This window comes from Lycorma delicatula, chromosome 11 (assembly GCF_047948215.1).
Source record: "Lycorma delicatula isolate Av1 chromosome 11, ASM4794821v1, whole genome shotgun sequence".
Lineage (NCBI taxonomy): Eukaryota > Metazoa > Arthropoda > Insecta > Hemiptera > Fulgoridae > Lycorma > Lycorma delicatula.
In genome coordinates this window covers 65,738,630-65,766,142 of record NC_134465.1, presented here as the reverse complement: position 1 = coordinate 65,766,142, position 27,513 = coordinate 65,738,630, and the positions used below count along the sequence as shown (strand labels likewise).

At 30.1% G+C, this 27,513-nt stretch overlaps 1 protein-coding gene across 1 annotated transcript in view; it reads right to left on the bottom strand.

Annotated features, from left to right (window-relative positions):
- The window catches only part of Sox102F (transcription factor Sox102F), a 213,842-nt gene that overhangs the window by 6,199 nt on the left and 180,130 nt on the right, over positions 1-27,513 (bottom strand). Inside the window, exons 3-7 of the mRNA XM_075378012.1 lie at positions 15,233-15,352; positions 13,667-13,813; positions 6,887-7,175; positions 3,003-3,164; positions 1,720-1,773 (exon numbers count right to left, since the gene is read on the bottom strand). Of these exons, the coding sequence (XP_075234127.1) occupies positions 1,720-1,773; positions 3,003-3,164; positions 6,887-7,175; positions 13,667-13,813; positions 15,233-15,352 (772 nt within the window). The remainder of the gene's footprint in view (positions 1-1,719; positions 1,774-3,002; positions 3,165-6,886; positions 7,176-13,666; positions 13,814-15,232; positions 15,353-27,513) is intronic.

Sequence of the window (27,513 nt, the reverse complement as noted above, 5' to 3'; positions counted from 1 at the left end):
AATAGAAAAACCTTCATAGTCAGAATACATCATGAGAGTAGAACAAATGATTAAAACAACATAATAGGGTCAATAGAATCTGTAAAGCAAACATTGTAAACAACCTGAGAGGATTTGAAATCTATCAACAACTCAAAATTTCTACTGGAAGCAGAAAAATAACAGACAAATGTAGTATACAGGACCTGGCTTAGGGCAGACAGCCATATAATAATATTTCATCTAATCTAATTCATCTTGTATTCAGAGAAAAAGAGAAATCTTGTACAGAAGAATTAAAAATAAAAATATTTAATGTTGTTTTAATGCCCATTTTATGCTATATGCTATAATGGTACAAAATACTATAATGTGGGATGATGTTGAAAAAGTTCAATGATTTTTTGTTAAGAAAATTTTCAATTTATCCACAAATTCTCCAAATTATTGTCTGTGCTAAGAAAAAATTGTATAAATGTTATTTACGTTTTAGCTTTATAAATTAAAAATATTCATGTAGTACATTCAATGTTTAAGCTCAACTATATCATAAAATATTTTACTGTAAGATGCATTTATTAAAAAAAGTTTGTTCTATAATGACTGGAAGAATTTGTGTTATCCCTTCAATCAGAAATAAAAATTTTATTGTAATAGATTTTAACATCAGTGTCATTTAAAAAAATATAAAATCAAATTTTCTTATTTATTCTGTAACATATAAATTTGAAATAATTAGAATTATTTATTATTAAAGAGCTTTGTTTTTATGCAGATGATAGAAATACAGTAATTTTAAAGGTCAATTAATAAATGTGTTACTCAAAGTAAAAACTAATCTGCTGCAGTTAAATAAATAAGCTTAGATGTGTGTGTCTACTTTGTGTTTGCTATTTGATTGTAAAGAAGAAAACATTCTATTTTTGTTCATTTATCCCATTATAAAAGAAAATCACCATTATCAACCTCCTTAGCAGTGTGGTAGGAATCTCAACCTTTCATCTGGAGATTGAAGTTTGAATCCTAGTATATTTTAATGTATTTTTCATACGTTAAAATATTTTAACGTTTGTTGTGAATTAATCATAAATGTTAAGTTTGAATGAGGCAAAGGTCTTGTTAAATTATAAAAAATGTCTTTATTAAGTGAATACTGAAGAACAACATGGAATAACAATATTTTCTAATTTATCAATTTAATCTCTGGTGTAATTTTAATTCATCTGTATCTTTTCAGAGATAATAATAATCTAATAAACTCATTAAAAAATGTCTTATTTAGTACATTTTTTTACTATTTAGGGCATAATTCGCATAATTACATCTGTAATTTAAAAAAAAAACTAATATTTTTTACACAATTTATTATAAATGAATTACATGAACATCACAAGATCGCAGTATTACTATTTTGAAAAATTATTTTATTTTAAGCCAATCTTAATGGCAAAGTGGTAGGGTCTCGGCCTTTGATCCAGAGGTTCTGTGTTTGAATCACAGACTGGCATAGCATATTTCCTACGCTACAAAATTCCATTTCTGTATTCCCACATATAAGGTTTCAAGCAAAAAAAAACCTTATTCAAGAATTTTCATACATTCACATACACCCTTACCCACCTGCACAAAAGCACATACCTACCACTTAAAAGATATTTTTATACCTACCACTTAAAAGATATTTTTATATTTAATTTTAACAAATTTACAAAATACAAATTCAAGTAAATTACAACAGACCTTTATCACTGCAGTCTTCTTGCAATTTATATCCTCCTTCACTTGGACCCCACACTGTAATAAAAATTTTAATAGTGAAAAACAAATATAAATACATATTTTTATTTATAAATATAAATAAAATATTTTTCCTCCTTTTTATATGAGTTTAGGAGAAATTTTAAATATATAACATTTTTTATTAAGTAACAATTAAGAATACAGAGTTTCCTATGTAGTAGTTTTTTCTTTATCCCAAACAAAAAAAAAAAACCTTTCTCTTTATATAATAGTGTGTACGTATATATATATAAAAACCACAATTTTTGCAATTATTTTAAGTCCAATTTACTTCTAAAATTTTTTTTGCATTTAAGTTTCTAAATAAGTAATAATTTAAATATAAATCTTAACTAACAATTTTGTCTGATTGGTACTACAACCAAATAGTAATAAGCAAATTGACATAGGACACATATCAATGTAATTAATAAATAGAATAACAAGCATCCCATGCCAAGGTTATTAGGGAAATGGTTTAAAGGTGTCTTCTTCAAGGAAAATATATTATTACACATCAGTATTAAATCGATCATTGAATCAACTATCTAATTTCAAATTTGAATAATTCATTGAAGTGTTCTCAGGAAGTTGTACCATAGATCCATCTTCATTGTGTAATAAAATACTAGTGATATAACTAGTGATACCACTTCAACCTGAAGTTTTAAAATTTTACTATCATAATTGCCCCTTCAGTTTTAACTCTAAATATGCTTTTAAAAAACTGACTGGGAAGTGTTGAGTAGTCACTATACAACTCTTATTCTTGCCTCAAACAAATGTAATTCTTTTTTTCTATAATTTATAAGATTTTTAGATAAATTATTAAATTTTAAAAAAATAAACAAATATTTCTGTATAAGAACAAAATAAATAGTTTTTTAATTATTATGAGTTTTAAATTTATTTCAAGCAAGTTTTCTTTGCTTTTTTGATGAACCTTATTAAAAATATAATACTTATTAAAAATTATGGTACATATTTTGTTTTAAAATTATATTTTGTCCTATGGTGTAATCTAATTACCTATTTTATTTTTATTTTTTTATTAATAGTTTGTAAAGATTTTATTAAGATAGACACAAGAAAAATTTCCACATTAAACTGTGGTAATTTTTTGGGATAACCATCAGTAATACAATAAAAAATGAAAAAAGTATAAAAAAACAGAAATTAATTTACAACTTAATTCTTACATACAAAGATTTTTACTATAACTGAATTGAAAAAAGTCAACTTACAATGACAAGAAGCCATGAAGTCAGTATCATCCTTATTATCATCTCTGAGGCTGGATGGTGGATGGGGATGAGCATGCGGATGAGGAGGTGGAGGATATAAATGTAGTCCTGAATAAGGTGGTAATTTATCCCCTTCTTTAACAGGTGACATACTAAGTTTCCCTGGAAAAATAATTAAACTGAAAATAAATAATTTAAAAGAAAAATTTCTTGTGCAGCTCTGTGCAAGACAGAGCTGACTTACACATTATTGCGCAGAACTGTGCAAAAAGACTGATGTTTTATTTTATATTGTTTCCTTATGAAAAAGTATCAACTCATTTAATCAAAAATTTTACAAAAAAAAAAAAACGCTTAATTCATAAAAAAATAGTTACATGTCAAAAATGTACTACAATAAATAAAAAATTAAAATGATGTCGATATTGCTAACAATAAATAAAGAAACGTCAATGTTCCAACTTGCAGCATCATAATAAATCATGTTTCTAACTTGCTCCACTCTAATTTTTTCAACCTTAAATTGTGCATAACTCAAGAATGACTCGAGCAATCTTCATTAAATTTTCACGTGCACAACTTCAGATTCACTATTACAACATATCCAAATTTCAATGAAATTGATTTTGTATTTATGGAGATTTCTGAGCCACAAAATTTTATATATATATATATATATATATATATATATATATATATAATATAAGGGAAACCCTTATATTATAGTGATATCAATCAGATCATGTGATAAAGTACTGTGCATTGTACTTTTTTTTTGAAAAGACAATAAAAAAAGTTGAAGTAAGGTAAAAATAGCTAGAGAAACATGACTTAAATTTGTTGAGAAGTCAAAAATAATGAAAAAAAATTAAAAACATACAATAATACTGTAAACACTAATGATAATGCCATAATTTCCTATGCAGATGACACAGCAGTACTTGTCTAACAACAGAATTAATGTAAAATACAATTTACAACATCTCTCAAATAGTATAAAAGTTTGGTTAGGTTCAAATATGTTTTCTTTAAATGCTGATAAGACGGTGTGCATAATTTTTTCCAAGCACTGTCATCTTTTGCCGTTAGATTTTTAATTAAAGATAAATAATGAAACTGTTAAAAGTACTGAAAATACAAAATATTTAGACGTTTTGGTGGATCAACATTTGAGATGGGATTTTCAAATAGCAAATTTATTAGCAAGGACAAAATATATAACTTAAATATTATATAGGCTAAAAAAGATAATAATTACAGATAGTTTGTTTATGGCCATATAGTTTCATGGTTAAGTGCAAGCAAATCACTTTTAAAAATTTTATGTAATGTACGTCAAAATTATCATAATAATATCTGAAATAAATACTACCAATAGGATTATTCCTTTGAATTTTAAATAAAATATGCTTTTGAATCCTTATTATAGTTGTTTATCTAACATATATCTACAAAATATTTCAATTAAAAGATGTAAGTCTTTACAGTTACCTAAGGCTTCTTCTGAAAAAGCCAAAAAAAACATGTGTATACATCTGTTAATAATTTAATACACTTCTAAATCTTTATAAAACTTTGATATCGAACAATGTTTAAAAAAAATTACTAGAAAAATTAATAAATACAGTACTCGAAGAAAAGGTATTTTGTTAATTGGAAGTAGATAATTCTCACATACAGTCTTCGCATGTAATGAAGTAGAAGACTACATTTTGAAGAATTCACTTTGTATATGGATTAAATATTTGTCTTTATTTTGTTAAATTACTAGTATTGTTTGTGATGTTATGTTTTTTTTTATAAGTCAGGCTGCATGCAGATGCCTATATACATTTCTGCAGGATAAATATGTATGTAACTTTTTGTGTATGTATTTTATAAGAATTTATGATCTAATATTAATTATTTATATTATTTATTTAATAAATAAATATATATAAAAAGGAATAAGAAAAGTAGAAATAATCAAAGAATTCAGATATCTAGGTACTCTTACACACATGAATGGATTAAAAAAATTGGCATTACAGGTTAGAGTTTCAAAATGGAAAAAGATTTACAGAATAATAAAAAATGCATACAATAAAAAGTTCTTGTAAAGAAATCTGAAAAATTAGACATTATAATACAATAATAAAACTAAACAATTAAATGCAAAACAGAAATATGGAAAATATAAAAAAGAAGGAAGAAGAAATAAAAAATAATGGGAAAAATAAGTAGAAATAAAAATAATAATTAAAATGGATTCATTATTACACACTAGAGACAAATGGTAGCAGATGTCAAAGAAAGCAAAAACCGTTCAATCTGCAGGAAAAGTCATAGCTATAGATGTGATGCTCATAGTCTATCTTGAAAAAGACAGGATGATCATTGAAGAGTACTATGTTTTGCAACTGGACTGATTGAAGGGTGCTATTCAGGCTAAACATCTGGCAAAAAAGAAAGTACACTAAACCATGAAAATGCTTATTTATATACGTCTTAGGTTGTTCCAGCAAAAATCCATCAGATATAGTTCGAAATGCTTCCATGTATGCTTGATTTGGCTCCCAACAATTACTTTCTCTTTCCAACCTGAAGAAATGACTCGCTGGTTGAAGATTCACTTCAAATGATGAAGTAAAAGCTAAGACAACAAATATTATTTTGGAAAGTTGGACAAATTGCATTATACTGAGTATTAAAAAGATAGAAAATCACTGATCTAAATGTATTGAATTGCAAGGTGAGATCATACAAAAATAAAAAATAATATCTTGTTTTCTTTGTCAGGCCGAGAACTTTCCGAATGGCCCTATATTTATATAAAGTAAAGTGTACAAAATATAGTGTGAATCCTGGTAGTGTTATACAAGAGTATTATTTATTATATGATCCCTATCTGACATTTGGATTGGATAGACTCCTAAACCTGTACGCTGCTGTAGGTGCCAATGGTTGTCTGATTTCACTAACAAGAAGCTTTTCCATGCCCGGCAATCCATAGCCATTGTCCTGGTCTCATTAAGGTTTAGCCTGTGGTTTTTTATATCATCATCGATCTGCTTGATCCATGTTTTCTCAGGAGCTATTCGTTGGACTCTGAAATGGGTTGGTCATTCATGCCAGAGGAGTTTACATGATAGTCGGTTTCCACTCATTGTGCAGACATGATCAAACCATTGCAGTCTTAATTTCTGAATCTGTTCTTAGATTGTTGGATGTTGTTTGCAGTAATGGTGGATATCCTCATTTCGGATGTGATCCTGAAGTGAGACCCTGATTATCTGGCATAGACATTGCATTTGGAACACTTCAAGTTTGCTCAGGTCTATCTTAACTAGTGTCTATGTTTTAGCTCCTTACAATAAAATTGGCAGGATCAGGGTTCGGAGAAGATGAACTCGAGTCTCTAGCAAGACGTTGCTTTGTTTCCACAAGTACCACTTAAGGGAACCAAATGCTGTGGTTGCTTGACTAATTGAACTGTGGATTTTCACCATAGCTGCTACTTTCTTCTTCTGGACCAGTGAGCCAAAATATTTGAATTCTTGCTCAATTTGCACACTATCCAGTTGGAAGATGGTGTATGAGCCGTCTGTTGTTAGTACATGTGTCTTATCTGCATTTATTTTCAGGCCATAAAATTGGACAATGCGGGAGGTATCATAGAGAATATCAGTGGCCTTAGTATCACTGTCTGTGAACATGCCACTGTCATTAGCAAACATCAAGTCAGTCAGAAAGCCATCCTCTCTAAATTGAATTCCTTTGGAGAGGATTAAAACAGATTAATTATTACAACCGCTAGAAGTTAAATAAATGAGATAAAAATGTATTTTAATTATAAAAGCTAGGTAAAATAATTTAAGAATTATGATATAAAAAAAATAAAATACCTGTAGGGTTAACATGAGGTGGTAGACCTGCATACGGTAAAAATCTTGGCATAACAAGGCTAGGTGGAAGTAATTTTGGCGCTGTAGCAGCTAACGGACCAAGTTGTGGTTCTTGAAGGTGTCCAGAATGTTCAGTCGTTGATGGTACACGACCAGGTGATGATTTAGGTTTACTTAAATTCAATGGAGCATCAGGATCTGAACAAGGTACTGGTGTAGGAGGCGATGATGGTGGACTTCTACCTGGACCGCTCGGCACTGATGGCCAATTAGCTACAGGTGCGACCATCTGTACAAATAAATTAATAAAATTAAAATATTAATATTAATTAAAAAGATGTATATTTTATAAAATACTGATATCTTTAAAATACAAAATTGTTTTAATTAAGATTACACACAATGTTAATATTTTAAAATCCTGAAAAAATTTTATATTTTCAAACAAAAAAAAATTACTAGTGCTGCCTGTTCAACTATATGATTATCACCTTGAGGTACTTTCCATATTTCTTCAAATTCATTTTTTTCCACATTTCTGTAAATTCATTTTTCTTTTAATTTTCTGCCATAATTTTAAAAAGAGACATATGTACAGAGTGACTGGGAAGTCACCATACCCGTAAAGTTAGAACTAAAAATTTGTAATGAGTTATAAATGAAAAATACAATCTAATAATGAATTATTTTATTTACTCATTTGATACATAGTATTAATTAATTTTAATGGTCCAGTGGCTCTGTGTGCTCACTCTCATGTTGCATGCACAATTCTATATGTCCCCCACGTCCTCTGTGACATGCGACGGAGCATTCTTAGTGTTATGTTATGAAAGGCATCCCTCACAGTGTCACGTAATTCTTCATTTGTGGTGTTGCAATGTGCAGATATGTGTGTCTTGATAATTCCCCATAATGAATTATTTGGTAAAATCAGGACTTCGTGATGGCCATGATAATGGAGCTGGTAACGCTGGAGTACCACGGCCAATCCAACATCCTGGAAATTTTTCATTCAGAATGTGCAAACTGATAGAGCAAAATGTGCAGGTACCTAACTGCTGCAACCATACTTGTGCTATGAGATTCTTCTCTTGAAGCTGTGGTATTAACCATGCCTCCAACATCTCTAAATAAGTTTACGCATTCACTGGCCTATCAAAATATAATGACCAAACAAATGATGAGCTGTCATTCCAGTCCATATTATGATGTATGATGGATTTCTTTCTGATTCTGTTGCGTAATAAGGATTTTCTTTCGCCCATAATAACACATAACTGGCACACAAACTGCGATAGATTGCACATTCGTCAGTAAAAAAAACCTTTCCACAGTACACTACAGCAAGGAATTTTCCTAATAAAGCCCAGCAGGATGCAGTGCAACAGTTGCATTTCTGCATTTGTCAATTCATCAATGAATATTGGAAGAAATGGCTCAATCTTCAAGTCCTTTTTTATACGGTCTTGTATTGTCGTCCATGGTATATGAAGTTCAGCTGACTGTTTATGAGTTGATTTCATCGGAGATTGTTAAATGGAAACTGCAACTGCAGAACACGTTTCTGGCAGCATTAACTTTCATCCACTCACAACCTAATTGAAACGTACACTGCCTAATTGAAACGCAAGTTTTTTTGTTGGATTTCATGGTGGCGGCTTATTAAAGCATTGCCAAAACATATCAGAAATAAAATTCATTGTTTGATTCGTATGGTGTCGTTCATGAACCCGTACACTTGTTACTAACCGCTCTTGGACACTGTAACTACTCATGTCAGCCATTTTAGCACAACTGTCTTTTACTTAGAGTGTGTGACATGAAAAACTGTTGCCAACTGATCCTAACAAAAATACTTATCCAATATCGGTTTGAAACTAAACACATATCCTAACTCATATTTTTCGATAACTTTAGAGGTACGGTGACTTCTTGGCCACCTGTACTGCAGTGAAATAGGATATGTTGCAACAAATAATTGATTTCCATTAATTTACAATGAGTTCACACTGCAACAATGATATATAATGCTTATCTTCATAAAATAATATGGAAATCATACAGCTTTGTAAATATCAAAATATGTACTAGTTAGTTATATAATATTATAAATGTAATATATTTACAAGTTAATTAATAATGTAAACAATAAAAAAAGTAAATAAACATTATGAGATTCTTTAGTTTATTAATAAAATAAAATAGAAATTAAAATGAAATTAAAAACAGAATTTGTGGTAGTGGTGACACCGTGATTGTCTACTAAATCAAAAGGTCCCCCATAATATTCCTGGAAAAATTATAACAATATTGATACAGTTGCTAATGATTTTTATTTATAGTTGATTAACTCAAAGATAACAAATAGAAGGAAAAAAAAATAACACAATGCCACATCTTTAACCCAGATTCTATCAGAAATAAATAGGCATAATGATATAGCTAAACAATTAACACAAACAATTTCCAATACATTTTCTAAAATTAAATTTATGGGATAAATTTCTTATCTTATAATTTATGTTTTTTTATTTGTAGTTTATCTTATAATGATGTGATCTGTATAATATATTATTATGTGCAAATCACAATAAGATTTATTTACTTTTCTTCTTCTTCATATTGTGCCATCCTTGAACAAAGATTGGCGATAACCATAATTATTAATGTATCTTTTATCACTTCTGCTCTAAATAATTGATTTTATGCAAAATTAAAAAATTCTGAGTTTACACAGTTATGATATTCTTCACCACAATTCATGCTTTCCTTAGATATTCAGTCAGAAATACATATAATGTTTTCCTTTCATCATATGACCAAAAAATTTTAATCTCTGTACTTTGATGGTCACTATTAATTTTATTTTTTCTGATGTTATTTGGAAGACCTCTTCATTTGTGATCCTATCTGTTTAGGCTACTCATAACAGTCTTCTGAATAACCACATTTCAAAGCCTCCAAGTTATGGATAGATACATTTCCATAAATTATATTTCTATAAATATTCGAGTTTTCTCTACGGAATAGAATCCTATTCCACAGAGAAAACTCAAATATTTATAGAAATATATCATTCCAATATTTAATTTATTGTTTAGATGATTACAGAAGAAGAAATTTTTCATCTTATGAAAATATATTGCAGGCAATTTATCTTCTTACCTTATTAAATTAAAAATTTCACCTTCCGGTAAAAAAATGAAGAAGAAATAAGGTCAAAAAAAGCAGAACTCGTGTCAGTCATCTGGCTTTTGCGAATGACCTGGCTTTGTTTACGAAGATAGAGGAAGAAGCAATTTGACATGTAAAGGTTTAAAAGAGATGACTGAGAGAGCAATCCTTTGAAAAATGAGAAATAATGCCCAGTATTAAAAACTACTCTTAAAAGAAAATTGGTACGAATAATGAAATCTTAGTGGTGTTCTAGTTTAAAAGATCTAAGGAAACAATAAAATACAACAGTACAGGTAGGACAACAACAGAAGAGAAAAGAAAAAAATTGGATAAATTATGTTTCCTGACCAAAAATATCTACAATAAAAGGAGCCTCTCAGAAGGGGTCAGACTCAAACATTACGCCACAGTGACACTACACGAAAGAGAAATGTTACACTTATCAACCTGGAACCGTTACAAAATAGGGAAAACAGTCCTAGACCCCAAGAAAATGACAAAAGGATACAGACTGAAACCCGACCAAAACCTGTATGAAGAAATAGAAAATAATGAAAAGGCGTTAAGACTGAGATTCCTGGGACATATATACAGAATAGATGTGATCGATTTTAGGGCGAGGTTGGACTGTATTTTCATAGATGATGAATGAAGACAATGCCTTGTTGCTTGTTGAATAATGGTTTAATGAATTGTCGTCTTGACAGTTAATGAAATGAATTGTAACATAACGTATAACTTGAAATAAAAATAAAAAATATAAGATTAAATACAACATTAAAGCTACGTTCATCCAAATGAAGAATGGAGTCCATCCGGATTAAGAGTATGACGTGACTGCCTTGGATCAGATTCGAGCGCCGAATGCTAGTAACTATGAATCACACTAGTTGTCTATCCAGACGAAATGAAAAATGCAACCGCACCATACAGGATTCTAATGTAGAATGCTAGCACAGCTTAACTTTCCCGTTAGCACTAGCACCCACTATATTGTAGCACCAGATGGCTCGACATGAACGGAACAAATGAACAGAGAATAAACAAATATTAAACTCTAGGAACAAACAACTTTTAGCAACCACGGGTACCTAAACGAAATGAAGAAAGAATTACAGAACCCAAGGATTTAAGAACAGGAAATGAAAGGCAGATAGCTATTCACACAAAAAATATATAAGTTCTAAACGTTGAGGAAGGAAAACAGTTACACCAAAGTGATATGGTTGGAGGAAGAGAAAGACCAAAAATGCAGGAAAAATGAAAGAATGTTGGAAGAAAAGAAAAAGAAAACAGAAAAAATTATATTTGATCCATAGTTGTTTGCCTAATCATTAAATTTAAAAATGTATAAAACTACGGAAGTATATATATATATATATATATATATATATATATATATACAAGCAAATTCTAGAAAGATAAAAGTTAATTATGTTTCAGTGTCCTAAGAGAATTAGATCTGATTCTTCCAATAATCAACTACCTTCTTCCTTTTTCCTGTTTAGCCTCCGAGATTTACCATTCAGGTATTACTTCGGAGGATGAACGAGGATGATATGTCTGAGTGTAAATGAAGTGTAGTCTTGTACATCTTGAGATGTGTGGTTAATTGAAACCCAACCACCAAAGAACACCGGTATCCATGATGTAATATTCAAATCCGTATAAAAGTAACTGACTTTATAATGGTCTTGAACGCTGGAACTCTCGACTTCCAAATCAGCTGTTTTGGGAAGACGCGTTCACCACTAGACCAACCCGGCAGGTTAATAATCATCTACCTATTTAGCATTTTCATTACTTGATATCAGGTTGTTGAGTAGGCGTGAACCTTCAGAAAAGGATATGCAAGGATAAAAGGATATGTTCATAGTCCTGGATCAGTCCGCTGTGTCTCCTTCAACGTATCTCCACATAGCGATAGCGAGATTTGTTTTGCATCTCATCACACCTGTTTGTACACATTTTAGAGCTCACCAGATGGCCCACGACGGAGAATCAGGGAAAATGAAAAAAAGAAGCAAGAAGGCCATCTACAACAGCGAATTCAACTCAATAGAAGGCTTGTCAGAAGAAGAAAATGAAGAATCTCAACTTAGATTCCTTATCCTTCCTATCTTACAACAACCAGTTAAGCAACTTACCTATAGGCACCAATATACGCATAACCATAGAGACACCACCATAGACCTTTGGAAAGGAAGTAGAGATTGGATCCTTCACAAAACTAGGACCGTATCAGGTGCATTCCTGTTAAACTAAAAGACCCTAGCATTGAAGGACCTTCAGTAGATGAATTAAAGGGAATCATGTGGAGAAAAGGATGCAAACATTTTGCTAATCTGTCAAGGTATAAGCCGATTAAAAATATTCTTTTTTACTCTCTTTTTTCTGTTTAGCCTCCAGAACTACCGTAAGGTATTATTTCAGTGGATGAATGAGGATGATGTGTATGAATGTAAATGAAATGTAGTTTTGTACAGTCTCAGGTCGACCATTCCTGAGATATGTAGTTAATTGTAACCAACCACCAAATACACCAGTATCCACGATCTTGTATTCAAATTGGTTTTAAAGTAACTTCCTTTACTAGGATCTGAACCTTAGAACTCTCAACATCGAAATCAGCTGATTTAATGACGAGCTCATCACAAGACCAACCCAGTGGGTTGATTAAATACTTTTCATAAACACGATCTACAAAGAATCAGAACACAATCTCAAACTTTTTTCATCTGAAAAGCAAACCAAAAATAAACATATAACTGCCATTAAAAATCAAATACTCGCCAGATAAATAAGAAAGACCCAATAGCAAGGGACTGATATCAAGAACAAATAACGATGTACAACCGCCGATATCACTGCCTTCCACTCCGTGGGTTAAAATAGTTGTAAGCCCGGACTTACATTTTTTTGTAATGTTGTGAAGTGTTGTGGAACTAGATTTGGCTGTACCTCTAGTCTTTGTATCGTAGGAGAGACAAGAAGTAGTCTGACGAATGAAGAAAGCTCTTTCTCAATTTCAAGCGGATGTGTTGTTCTTCATGACCAAAGAGAAGATAATGAAACTTTGAAGTCTGTCTCTTTCGCTCATCTTCTGTCGCTAAATCTCTTCATAGTTGTGGTGGGGTGATCCCAACCATATGTTAGATCTTCCATCTTTACAGAGGAAAGTCTAAGGCATCTATAAATGAGACAAATTGCCACAACCACTCGTTCTGTGTGGGCCGAGTTTCTCTACACTGGTTCTGCACAGAACCATTCCACAGCTGAAAGGTCGAGAGCCATGACTGAGGTTCAAATGACACCAGGTCGGGTATTTAAATATTTAAGTAAAATTAAAATTAGAGTATAAATCATGTGGAAAACATCTTCAAGCAAAATCTAAATGAATTAAACTCAATATTATGTTTTTTAACTGATAAATATGCTGACATTACGTTATTTAATTTTATGAATAAAAGAAAAAAAACCAATGAATTCTTCAAAAGATGATACATTTAAAGATTTTTCTTGCAAAAATTATAATTTATGAGAAAAATTAAATGTGACCTTAAAGATTTATTTAGCTTATTATAATTTTATTATAATTACCGAGGAAGCAGGACTGGAAGTATTTGTTGTGGCTGTTGTCGCAATGCTTGCTCTTATTTGGTCTAGGAATGGGAAGATCATGAGAGATTGCGGCCCACCAGGTAAACTAAGCCCCTTACTGGATGCATACTGTGTCGATATTTGACTCTGAAAAAAAAAATCAAAAAATCATTGAAATATAAATGTGAATATTAATTATAATCAAAAATATATTTTAAATAAATATATATTTTTTTATTTTGCTCTAAATAAATTAATTCAAATAAAGGCCATTTAGTACAGGCAATTTGTCATCAAAATAGGCTGTATTTGAAAATCCTTACCTACCGATTGATGTTTTTTCCATATGTTAAGGGTGTTGAGGAAATTTTCAAAAAGATTTTTGAAAAACTCAAAATGTTTTTGAAATGCGTTGTCCTCTGAATATACGCATTTTAGAGAAAAGTTTTTCAAACAAAAAATGTAGAGAACATTCTCCTCTACAATTAATGTCTTTGAAGTTATGCCGTATAATTTGAAATTGAAATACTAGGTGGCGCTGAAGTTGTAAAAAACGTGTTTTTTCGGTTTTTTCACAGTTTGTTGTCTTCAGTCATTTGACTGGTTTGATGCAGCTCTCCAAGATTCCCTATCTAGTGCTAGTCGTTTCATTTCAGTATAACCTCTACATCCTACATCCCTAACAATTTGTTTTACATATTCCAAACGTGGCCTGCCTACACAATTTTTCCCTTCTACCTGTCCTTCCAATATTAAAGCGACTATTCCAGGATGCCTTAGTATGTGGCCTATAAGTCTGTCTCTTCTTTTAACTATATTTTTCCAAACGCTTCTTTCTTCATCTATTTGCCGTAATACCTTTTCATTTGTCACTTTATCCACCCATCTGATTTTTAACATTCTCCTACAGCACCACATTTCAAAAGCTTCTAATCTTTTCTTGTCAAATACTCCGATCGTCCAAGTTTCACTTCCATATAAAGCGACACTCCAAACATACACTTTCAAAAATCTTTTCCTGATATTTAAGTTAATTTTTGATGTAAACAAATTATATTTCTTACTGAAGGCTCGTTTCGCCTGTGCTATTCGACATTTTATATCGCTCCTATTTCGTCCATCTTTACTAATTCTACTTCCCAAATAACAAAATTCTTCTACCTCCATAATCTTTTCTCCTCCTATTTTCACATTCAGTGGTCCATCTTTGTTATTTCTACTACATTTCATTACTTTTTTTTTGTTCTTGTTTATTTTCATGCGTAGGACTTCATCTATGCCGTTCATTGTTTCTTCTAAATCCTTTTTACTCTCGGCTAGAATTACTATATCATCAGCAAATCGTAGCATCTCTATCTTTTTACCTTGTACTTGTTACTCCGAATCTAAATTGTTCTTTAACATCATTAACTGCTAGTTCCATATAAGATTAAAAAGTAACGTAGATAGGGAACATCCTTGTTGGACTCCCTTTCTTATTACGGCTTCTTTCTTATAGAAAGAAGCTTCTATTTTATAGATTAGAAAACTAATATACATTTATTACTTTATTAAAATTTTAACTACCTGTAGTTCCTGAATTTTATGCTGCTGCTGAAGTATATGTTCTTGCTGCCTTTTCAGGTGTTCTTGTTGTAATCTTTGTTGCAATTCTATTTGTTTATGAGTTTCAGAATTAACAAATGCCTGTAAAATAAATAAAATGTGTATTATATATTACAAAAAAATTAATTTTATATATATATATATATACATACACATACATAAATTTGTAATAAAATCTAATAGGTTACTGGAAATCCCAATAAAATTATGAATGAACAGGTCAGATTCGATAATGATATCCTTTATAAACAAATTGTGAAATAATTAATTATTAATAGGTTGGTGCATTTCATTTTCATAATAGTCGCAAACATCTTACAAACATGATGTTACGTACGGAATTAATTTTTCTCGACGACCGACTATTATGAACACAACAGTTTAATTTTAAAACGATTATTGATTTGAATTTAAATTAACATCTTTTAGAAAATCGCCGAAGATAAAGTAACAGCTCCGAAAAAAACTAGGATTTACGCTTTTTAAATTGTTGGTAAGTGGAAATTTAATTTATACAATGGAGGTATAACATGTTTTCGCTTGCGTCTTCAATTGTCCGATTGGTGACCTGTCAAATACTGACGGAAGCTGCACGTTTTTCCAGATCAAGCATTGTTGCTTTATAAAAGGATCTTTGTTGAAATCCATTCACTGTTTATTGTTTGCCCGGGGTGCTTCATCGTTCGTGCATCCAACCACATGTCAGTGACTATTTCTTAACACTAACTGCGTTACATTAACCACGGCTTAGCAGATGAAACAAAAGAACGAGTTTTCTAAGCGATCTTGATATGAACCGCGGTAAAGATATTATTTTTTAAGAACCAATACAGATTGATTTTCAAAAGAGGAACGACATATCAACTGTATATGGAAACTTTTCGAGGAAATGCTATACAGAATGTTCCGAAACGTATTAGACGAACTTCAGAAACTGCTTCAGGACACCAAAATAAGCAAAAACGTTCATATCAGCATATATCCTATTTTGTTTTGTTCCTTCTGGACGCCATTTTTTAATTCTTAAAAAAATTATTGATCAGGAACAAGTAAACCTACATTAATTAAATTTGACAAATTTTAAGAGTAAATGTCTTGTTCTACAAAATAAAAATAATTAAAATCTCACCTTTAAAGATTTCAAAATGGTGATCATCTTAATTTTGTAATCTTCAACTTTCTAATTATTTGTTTAATCTAATTTTTATTTTTATAAAATTTATTTTTTAATAAAATGACACCTCTTTTGTAAAAATTCGTTGGCATACAATTACGAATTATTGCAGAAAATTAACTGGGCAGTACGCTTACACAACGTAATAATAATAATAATAATTTATTTATTAATATGTATCGCAATCATGATAAAAGTTCCCCTAAGTTACAATACGCTTTTTTGAGGAATTACATAAAAAACTATTTCTATTTAATCTATAATATTAATTGTAATACAGTATTTTATAATATACAATAATATATTAAATAATTTTTACATATATCCATCCTTATTAGAATAAAATTTCTTATGTTATAAAAATGTTTTCTTTACAGAGAAAATTATTAAAATTTTAGTGTCTCAAATGAATATGAATATAAACTAATTTCGCGTACTCTGTATTCTGACAGATGGAACAAATATTTTAGTGAAAGTTTAGGCTAATGACAGAAAAATGATATCTCAGTTCATTCTTCAATCTAGAAATGTCAATTATAGATCTCAAATGAATCTGCAGTTCATTAAGATAACAAGGAACAAAAAACTTGGATGTTGACTTCCCATAACGCGTGAAATATCGCTGCACATTAAACAATATACCTGTTCCTGTTTATTCAAAATTTGTTATTTTATATTTTTTATTAGTATCCACAAAATAGTTCAGAAGTACAATATACATAAACAAATTATGAAACTTCATAATTCCCGCATTAGCCATATCAATATGTCAAAATAAAACTTTCTAATTTAAAGATTTTCGACGGATTTAAAATATACTGTAGTGCAAAACCATAAGATATAAGACCGCATCTCATAATTGATTCGACTAATGCAAAATATAGAATCCTTTTTACTGTGAAAGAAAATATATCATCAACCTGATAGAATTTAAACAAGATAATTTTTAGTCTTTTACACAAAAAATCAACATGAGAAGATCATTTTATATTATAATCAAACATCAGACCAAGATATCTGGCTGTATGAGAATGTTGAATCTTCTCAGAAGAATAGTTATAATCAATCCGAAAACAAGTATGAAAATGACAAGCGACGCGATTAAACTCAGCCAAATAATTATAATTAGATTTCGGCTTTCTAAAAACTACTGATTTTGTTAGTTTTTTTTTGTAGTAATAATAATAATAATTATTTATTTTCCAAACTAAAAATACACTTTTAAAGACAGTGTAATGTAATATTACATATACAGAGTGTCCCATATAAAATGCAACCCAACCTTATATTGGTAGGTATTGAAATAATTAAAAGGCATGTGTAAATATAAATGTAATTTTTATTATTACCATCCATTACCTTACATTTAGAGTAAATGTTGGAAGTGGCCGCCATCTTCTTGAATACAAGTTTCAATTCTTTTTACAGCGTTTCTTGCAACTTTTTTCAAAGTTTGTGGCTGGATATTTAATACAGCTTGTTCAATATTGACTTTCAATCGTTCAAATGTTCGTGGTTTGTTGCTGTAGGCTTTTTCTTTGAGGTAACCCCGTAGAAAAAAATCCGCCGCAGTCAAATCTGGAGATCTTGGTGGCCACAAGCCTCGACCGATAACACGATTACCAAAAAATTCCTCGACGAAATCAGAAGTTGAACCTGCGTAGTGCGATGTCGCACCGTCATGTTGTAGCCAGCAGTGTCTGTCTTCCTCTTCCAACAGTGCGACGAACTGAAATAAAATATCCTGGTATCGTTCTGCATTAATGGTGTACTCGAAAAAAATAGGACTGATTATTTTCTTCCGCGATATCGCGCACCACACGCCCGACTTCTGCGGGTGTAATTGTTTTTCGTGATAAACGTGGGGATTTTCAGCGCTCCAAATTCTACTGTTTTGGCTGTTTACGTAGCCATCCAAATGAAACCGTGCTTCATCGGTGAAAAATAACGAATCCATAACATTAATTCCCTCACGCAGAAATCGAGGGAACCGTTGACAATATTGTAGCCGTTTTTCTTTGTCGGGCTCAAGAAGTCGATGAACCGTTTGAATGCGATAAGGTCGTAATTGTAATCGTTTGGTCGCCCGATGAACAGTCGATTTAGACAAATTAATTTCAGCACACAAACGTCTGATCGATTTATTTGGCGAGGCGAGTAATCGGTCTTTGATTTCAGTGACTGTATCTGTATTCAACACTGACGCAGATCTTTTGTGTTCCTTGTTATTAACAGAACTGGTCTCTCTAAATTTTGCGACTGACCCTAATACTGATGTTCTGTTAGGAGCTGATTTATCTGGGTACTTATGGCGAAACAAATCTTGCACTGCAACCACTGATTTCATACTGAAGTACGACTCAACAATGAAAACACGTTCATCTAGCGAAAACACCACCTTGTCTCTAGCAATACACTGAACGTTATGATTGCATTGTTGTTACTATCGGTAGTGTTCTATTGCGTCGCCGCGATGTTCTGATGTTGGACGAGTCCATTTCAGTAACGAGTAGGGGAGTAAGTTTGACTTTTGAAATTTCATGGATGAGTGATTGATGGCTTGCGTTTTATATGGCACACCCTGTATTATATAATATAAATTACATAGCTTATGAATTATATAAATACTTCTGTTGACTACAACGGTTTGTACCCGTAGCTTCTAACTGAACTACAACAGGCTCACAAGATTAACTATAGTTTTCTAATTTAAAACTTATGCAATAATTTATTGCATAAATTAATTAATTAAGTAAATCATTCAGTTTATTATTAGAAGTCAAAGGTGATTCCCAAAAACCATAAGCTTTATGCTTCCCTAGGAAAACTTGTCAATTTTAGTTACAACTGAATCAAAGAAGAACTCAACGTTTACATATTGAATGAACCATAACTAAAGAGAAATTCTAAACGAACTGTCTTTCACAAAATTTGGTAAAAAATTATAAACCTTTGGTGCCATGTAAGTGAAAAATCTACGAAAACACTCCGTCTGGGTTATAGCAAGTAAATTATCCTTGCTTCGCATATCTCGGTCAATTAATTTATATTTAAGAGCCTTATCTCCACTCCTAAGAAAGAAAAGTTTAAGTACCTTAAACAAGTATAAATGCCTCAACTAGTAAAGAATGTAAGATGGTAATTTTTATTAATTTATTATTAATCATTTTTATTACATTTAGTGAGGATATGAAAAAAGGCAAAAAATTATCAGCTTGCATTACTGTGCGCAAGCGTACTGCCGGGTTGATTATCTACAATAACTCAATTTTTTGTCAACTCATTTTTACAAATAAGATATCATTTTGTTCAAAATAAAACGCTTAATGAATTTTTTAATAAATAAAAATTTGAGCAAACAAATAATAATTACAAAGATATTGAAGATTAAAATATTAAGCTATCATTTTGAAATGAAGGTGACGTTTACAAAATTTTTTATTTTGTAGAACAAGATACTAGTCTTATATATATAAGACTAGTATCTAGTATGCCAAATTTAATTATAACATAATTTAATTAAATTAATTAATTAATTAATAATAAAATATATAATTAATTAAGTAGCTTTACCCGTTCCACAGAAATACTTTTTTATGAAAATCTCAAAATGGCGTCCAGAAGGAAAACAAAACAAAATAGGACAGTATGAACTTTTTTGTTCATTTTGGTGTCCTGAATCAGTTTCTGAAGTACGACTAATACGTCTCGGAACTTTTGGTATATTAACTAAATAATCAATGAATTCACGCTACAGAGTAAATAAGGTGCTTCTTTCTTTTTTAAATTTTATTCCCATTCATTTTATTTCTTCAAAAAAAAAAAAAAAAAACAAAATACGTATGAAAACGTATCTCTTTTATAATTTTTTCTTTTATTATAATGCTGATGAAAATTATAATAAATTTGTTTAAAAACAATAATAAATTCAGTAAGAAATTATAAGAGATAGGATAAAAATTGTTCATAAAAATCTATTTTATGAGAAAAATAAAACCTGATATATACATCTACAGACAGAAAGAGAGAGCGAGAGAGAGAGAGTGAGAGAGAGAGAGAGAGAGAGAGAGAGAGAGAGAGAGAGAAGTATTGGCTAAAAATATTTAATTATTAAAATACAAAAAAATTATCCTTTTTATATTTAAATATAAATTATTAAATTTATTATGCTAACGTATAATATTTCTTTTTTATTCTATATATAATAAAGATTTCTTCTTTCCTTATACATGAAACTATACATATATTAAATTTTCTGGCATTTTTCTTCTTTTTTTTTTAAAAAAAAAGATAAAAATTAAAGAAAGATAAGGGGGAAGAAGGAGTGAAATAATAGAAAATACGATAAGAAAGAGAGGTAGAAAACAGGGGAAAAATCTAGAATGGGGCGAGTAAAAGAAAAGATGCAGTAGGTGTTTAAAAGAAGCTTTTTTCTTTAATTTTCCGTATACATATATTTATAAATTAAATAGGTAACAGTAATTTTGTGTTGATTCAGCATGGATATAATAAAAAGAAAAGAAAAATCGAGAGGTGAAAGAGATAGAGAGAATTAAAAAAAAAAAGAAAAGAAAAATAAGAGAATATAAAATTGGTGGAGGGGTTGAATAACAGGGGTAAATAATAAGAAAGTAAAGAGTACAGGAGAAAGGTTTCGGCTACTGGTACAGGATTCTTTTCGCCTTTTATTTTTTTATTCTTCTTCCTTTTTTACTTCTTTGTTGAAAAACTAAAGGTAAATTAATCATTTGAGATCCTTTTATCAGAAAAAAAGAATAAAGGCACAAGTAAAGGAGAGTTTGTGTGATACACAGACACAAGGAAGTAAAAAAAAGAAAAGAAGAGAATTGTATGCATACACAAAGTTTTTTGGCTGTTTTTGTGCGACGGCCGTGTGCCACGAGAAAGAAAACATGATAAAAGAGAAAGAAAGATAGATAGAGGGAGGGACATTAAGAAGAAAAAAGGAAAAGAACACAGAAAAGAGTACAAGTAAATCATAAGGGGAGAGGGAAGTTGTTTGAGAGAGAGAGGTTTGTTTTTTGGTGAAAGAGAGGTTAGCTAGCTAGCTCAGTTTTGCATTCAGGACGGAACTTCAAAGGCGGACCATTCACTCCCTCAATCCCTCCCATGCGCTCCTTTCTACCACCTCCTTCTACCATCTTTTAGGTACTACAATCCACCCTTTCATGCTCGCAAACACACCCACTAATATACATGGATATGGATATATATATATATAATAAAAATACATTACAAAAATATGAAAACAATGTAATCCATATAGAAGCATAATTAAAGTATCGAGGAGATATTAAACTGATGGTGATGACATGGTAATAAGTAATATGCGTTGTATAATGAACAATAAATGTTTTAATAATATTTGATAAATAATTAAGCTAGCCTCAATTTTAAAAATATAAAGTTTTCTGCACGATTGAGAACCTACCTAACGTATTCGAATTATTATATTCAAGTATAACTTATAAAGTAACATTTCGTCATTATAAAATACAGTGGCACCAACCGGTTTGGTCTAGTGGTGAACGCGGCATGTCAAATCAGCTGACTTGGAAGTCGAGAGTTCCAGCGTTCAAGTCCCAGTAAAGGTAGTTACTTTTATACGGATTTGAATACTAGATCGTGGATACCGGTGTTCTTTGGTGGTTGGGTTTCAAATAACCACACATCTCAGGAATGATCGAACTTTGACTGTACAGGACTACACTTCATTCACACTCATACATATCATTCTCATTCATCCTCTGAAGTAAAATCTGAACGGTAATTGCCGGAGGCTAAACAGGAAAAAGAAAAGGTTTGTATAGAACAGAAATACAGTGGCGACTCGCGTATAGGCACTGTAGAACTGCAGCATCTCCTATTTCCATTTTATATTATTTATAACATTTAATATAACGAGTCTTGTTTCTTTAATTATTTCTTTATACTTGTACAATAAATAATCCTTAAGCTTATGTCAGTAACCATCCCCGAGCTTATGAAAAACATACAAATATTTTTGTATGGAACTGTGCGCTTCACAGTTCCAGCACGTGGTGTTTGGTTATTGTGAGCATGCGCACCTAGAAAGCTGCACGCAAGGTTGAGAGGGAGAGAGAGAGCACTGTCGCTCCCGCATGGCGTGCTGGTGTAAGGTAGTTTTTTTTTATTCCGCATGTCTATGGAACGTTCTTTTTGTTCGTTCCCTTTTCTAGTTTAGTCGGTGGAACGAATATGAAAGCGGTTTAGTTGTTTTTTTAGTAGTGATCAGAAGATGGTGGAAAACAAGGGCTGTTTGATTGCCAGATCTGTCCAAAAACACGCTGGAAGAGCGAAAGAGAAGGTAATTAGTAAATACTAATTATGTATTAGTTTCTGTGTACATAGAAATTTAAATTAAGCACCATTGGACTATAGTGTTTTTAAGCGGACATTTTATTAAGTTATTATCTAATAATACTAAAAAATATTATCTGTATTGACATTTTATTATTAATTCGGTTAAACCGAATACGGGTTTTAAGCACAATGTGCTTAAAATCCGTGTACCATATTCTTAAATGTGATAAGCTGTAGAAGACTATTATCCTGCTTACAGCTATTCTATTTCATTCATTTTTTTCGGTTCTTCTATTTTACAGAAAACGTTAAGCATGACCTTGAAAAGGCACAGAAAAGAATTTTCTGGAGCAGCCTCCACTAATTTTAATTTCGAGGTGCCACTGATGAAATACCTTTTGAACAATGTTTATAAACCAGGTTATTCAAAAAGAAGGTGCAGATTTTAAATATTTATTTCTAATGAACGACAATAGATAGAGATAAACATATATGATACATCACTGAATAGAGGAAAGTTCAAAGTTTTACGTATTAGTTCCATTCAATGCCTACAATGGCGCTGTGATTTGTTTATAAGAAAATGGCGATGCCATGGGAAAAGTCGTTTTGTGTGCTGCAGTATGCAAAGAATGAATCCATTGTTTCAGTGCAGCGTGCATTTCAATTTCAAGAAAGAGCTACCCCATCATAAACAGATTTACAGTTGGTATAAGAAATTTGTAGAAGATTGTTGTATATGCAATTGGAAAAACACCGGTCGTCCTCGCACGTCAGATGAAAATGTCGACCGTTTCCGAAATGCTTTCCATCGTAGCCATAAGAAATCCACAAGCAGAGGAAGCAGAGAACTTGAAATTTCGTAACCAACGGTAGCGTAACACTTATTACACATAATGTATAATTTATGTAATACAAAATAAACTTGAAAAAAAAATTATAATAATACTAAAAAAAAACCTTTAAACTTCGCTAAAATTAGTAAGAGTGCAGCTCCAGAAAATTCTTTTCTGGGCCACTTCAAGACCATGATTAAAGTTTTCTGTAAAATAAAAAGTACCGAAAAAATGAATTAAATAGAATAGCTGGAAGCAGGATAATAATATAAACTTCTTGAAGTCTGCGAAATATTAACAATAAACGACAGGTATAAAAACTTTAATTTTACGCCCATTACAAAAGGTCAAAATAAACAAGAATCTAAAAAAAATATATACCATTGGCTTTTTTTTTTTTAAATGTATTATTTAAAATAAGGGACCTATAATAAAAACTGCTGGTAAAAAAATCCGTCCACAAGAAAGGAAAAAGCGAGAAACCTTTCATAATACAGTATAATATAAATTATTATAATATGATAAATAATTTATGTACTTCGAATATTAAGGCAAATTTACAAAAACGAACAATAATAGTTTAATATTGTTGTTTATACCTTATATTTTTAAATGTTTTTTATTTTTCACATTAACAGAAAAAAATATTGCTTTACATCGCCTTTTTTTCTAAAAGACATGATAAAGAAATTACAGGAATATTAGTAATCATTTTTATTACTGGAATAAAAATGATTCCAGTAAATCAAGTAACTAAAGTTGATTCCGTAAGGACGCTAAAGTTTCTTGTTTCCTTTAGTTATTTGTTATTACTCTCAAACTCGTTCCCGCTGAAATCAGTCTAATTACTATTTTAAAATTGAACTACATTAATGTTTTTTACGTGAATCAATAAAAATTGGGATAAATTTATCCATAAAAATTTGGTGAGTGTTTGGAATTCAAGGAATTCCAATTACACATCAATAAAAAAGTACGAGATATAAAATAATGCAAACAAATCGAATATATATCCTTTAGTTTTTAAGATATCTGATTTAAAATCCAAACTTAGGGGTCCAAAAAACAATTTTGTTTTATTTAGCTTAAAATAACTTTCTTAAATAAGTAATAAACGCATAAACGTTTTCTATAAAACTTGTAGAGAATTTAATTCTTTAAAAAATTGATGTAATCAACGTCAGTGAATACTGAACACAATGTTTTCAAATTCGTTTTTATTGAAAACCAAACGCAACTAAACATAATTAGCAAGTATGATCAACTCAATAAGAAACAATCATATTTGTAATGACACCAATCCGGACGCTACCACAGAATCAAAGTAATAATGTCGGTTTTTGATAAATATCTGGTGTTGTGTAGTAGGAAATATTCTGATCGGACCTTACATTCTAAATCGTCAACTGTGTGGAGAGGTGTATGTAAATTTTCTTCAAAATGAACTTTCTGTACTTCGCTAGCCCTAACTCGCAAACGAAGCGTTTCCAGACCTATGTTTATAAGAACGTTTTCATTGTTTAGATAAGCGGAATACGCCTACAAAGTATTGCGCGCGCACACACACACACACACAAAGAGAGAGAATTTCACGAGGAATTTTCCTTTTTAGTTTTTTAATGAAATAATGTTTATTTTCATTCACATACTCGGGATTTATTTTTTAAAAAATACAAAAAAAAAATTGTAACAATTTTACTCAAAGAATTTCATTATCATTTCGAAAAACTTACGGCTTTATTTTTGGCAAAATTATTTTTGTATTTATTAGATTAGCAAAAGATTTTAAATAATAAAAATTTTTTAAATATTAAAAAATTTAACCCTGGAAGATTACCAGATAAAACATACCTTGTGGGAATATAAATTTATCTAAAAACAACTACCTAAACATTTTTATAAAAAAAAAAAAGACTTCAAATAATTATTCTAAAATTATGTAAAAATAAAACTGAGATATAAATATTTTTATAAATCATTCAAACGGAGATGGAAAACTGACGTAATAACCAATAATTAATCTATCATGGTAAGAGAAACAGGTGCAAATTCCTTTTAGACGAAGAGTGAAGTGCCATGTATAATACAATCCACTGGTTTACTTAAAAAGAGAAAACCAGATGTAGTAATAATCTGGAAATATATAACCGTAATTAATAGTAAATTATCTATGTTGATTTTCACACCTTCTTTAGTTTTTTCAAAGTTATTTTTTATTCCATTAAAACAAAAATCTGAAAATAAAACACTTTGATATTTTTATAGAAGAAATCTAAACATAAAAATGTATGATATAATTTAAACTATAAAAGAAAAAAATAAGGAAAATAGTTTGTAACGATTATTATATCTCAAAAATATCAACAAATTAAGTTATGTATACATATATATATATTATAAACCCCTTCAAAATAAAAACTACCTTTTACATCTGGTATTTCTTCCATAAATTTTTTTTTTTTAACATAACAAATCTTTTCTTACTCATATAAAAAACAAAGATTTAACACAGACAAAATTAATTTTATGTAAATTATTTTTAATTTATTTATTATTTTTATAAATAGTTAATTCAATAAGCATATGTTATTCAACTGTTCGTTATAACGTTATGTAGTGTAGGTAAACAACTTTATTTAAAATTAGGTACGTGTTACAAGTAGTATTCTCGTGTTTCTTATACACAAAGTTTTTTTTAATTTATTTTTTTTGAAATGACTAGTTTCAAAATATATTTATATTTTAACAAACTGTTAAAAAAAATTTTGTTTATTCTTTTTAACATTAAAAAAAATTTCTTGATAAATTTTTAAAATTAATGTATTATTACCTTGTGGGCATGAAAACTGGAAAATAATTTATTTTTCTTTAATAACCACCGATGACACACCCCACATAGCTATACATATATATCAGGCAAGTTGCTAGGATTTTTTTCTGGGAAGGTTAAGGGGGTTGATGATGATGATAATGATAAAATAATAATAATGAAAATAATTTTATATTGAAACGGTTTTTTACACTTTATTGCATTTGAAAAATACAAACAATATCCGTAGATTTAATACATCCTTTACTATGCAAATAAGAATCATAATGTTAGTATAAGTTTTTATACTAAAGCATAAAACCGAATATCTGTGCCACAAACTACTACTGAGCTTCGAAACAGTTTAGCGACCAGTGTCCTAAATAGCCCCTAGAGCTTACCTAACAGCGTGAGCTTTCATTGAGAGGTTTTCAACGATATATCATAAGCGTTACTTATTTTCATTGGAGTTATAATCAAATAAAATTTTAATTAATGAAAATTGGATATTACAAGGGAAGGCACTTCGGTTCGAATCGGACTTCATTTCCTTCTTTTTTTTTAAATTTATTTTTTAACTTTCTTTTTTAAACTTAATTATAGTGACTTATTAATAATAATTAACCTCTCATTGTAAACAAATTTTTACGATGAATAATAATAATTCAATAACAAAAAGAAAAAATATCAGAAGTTATCAATGAAATAAAATTGTATGTACTTTTCATTTAAAAAAAAAAATTGTATATATATAATTTAATAGTCGTACAAGGAAGAGGTGTTCACATCATAATTTTCTTAAGCAACATATAGCTAAAAAAAAATAATAAAAATTATAAAGCCATTTTTTTGAGGGAAGGGAGTGGATATTAAATAAAATATTTTGGTAATTTTTAATTTCGATTAAAAAAAAATCCTTAATTTTTGAAATATAATTTTTTTGCTTAAGTGCCTTAAGTGCCCTGCTTAAGTAGTAGTAGTGCTTAAGTGCACTACTACTACTAAATAGTAGAAGGAAGATTAAAGAAAAACAAACCAACATACTTGGCGTTTATAGACCTAGAAAAGGCATTCGATA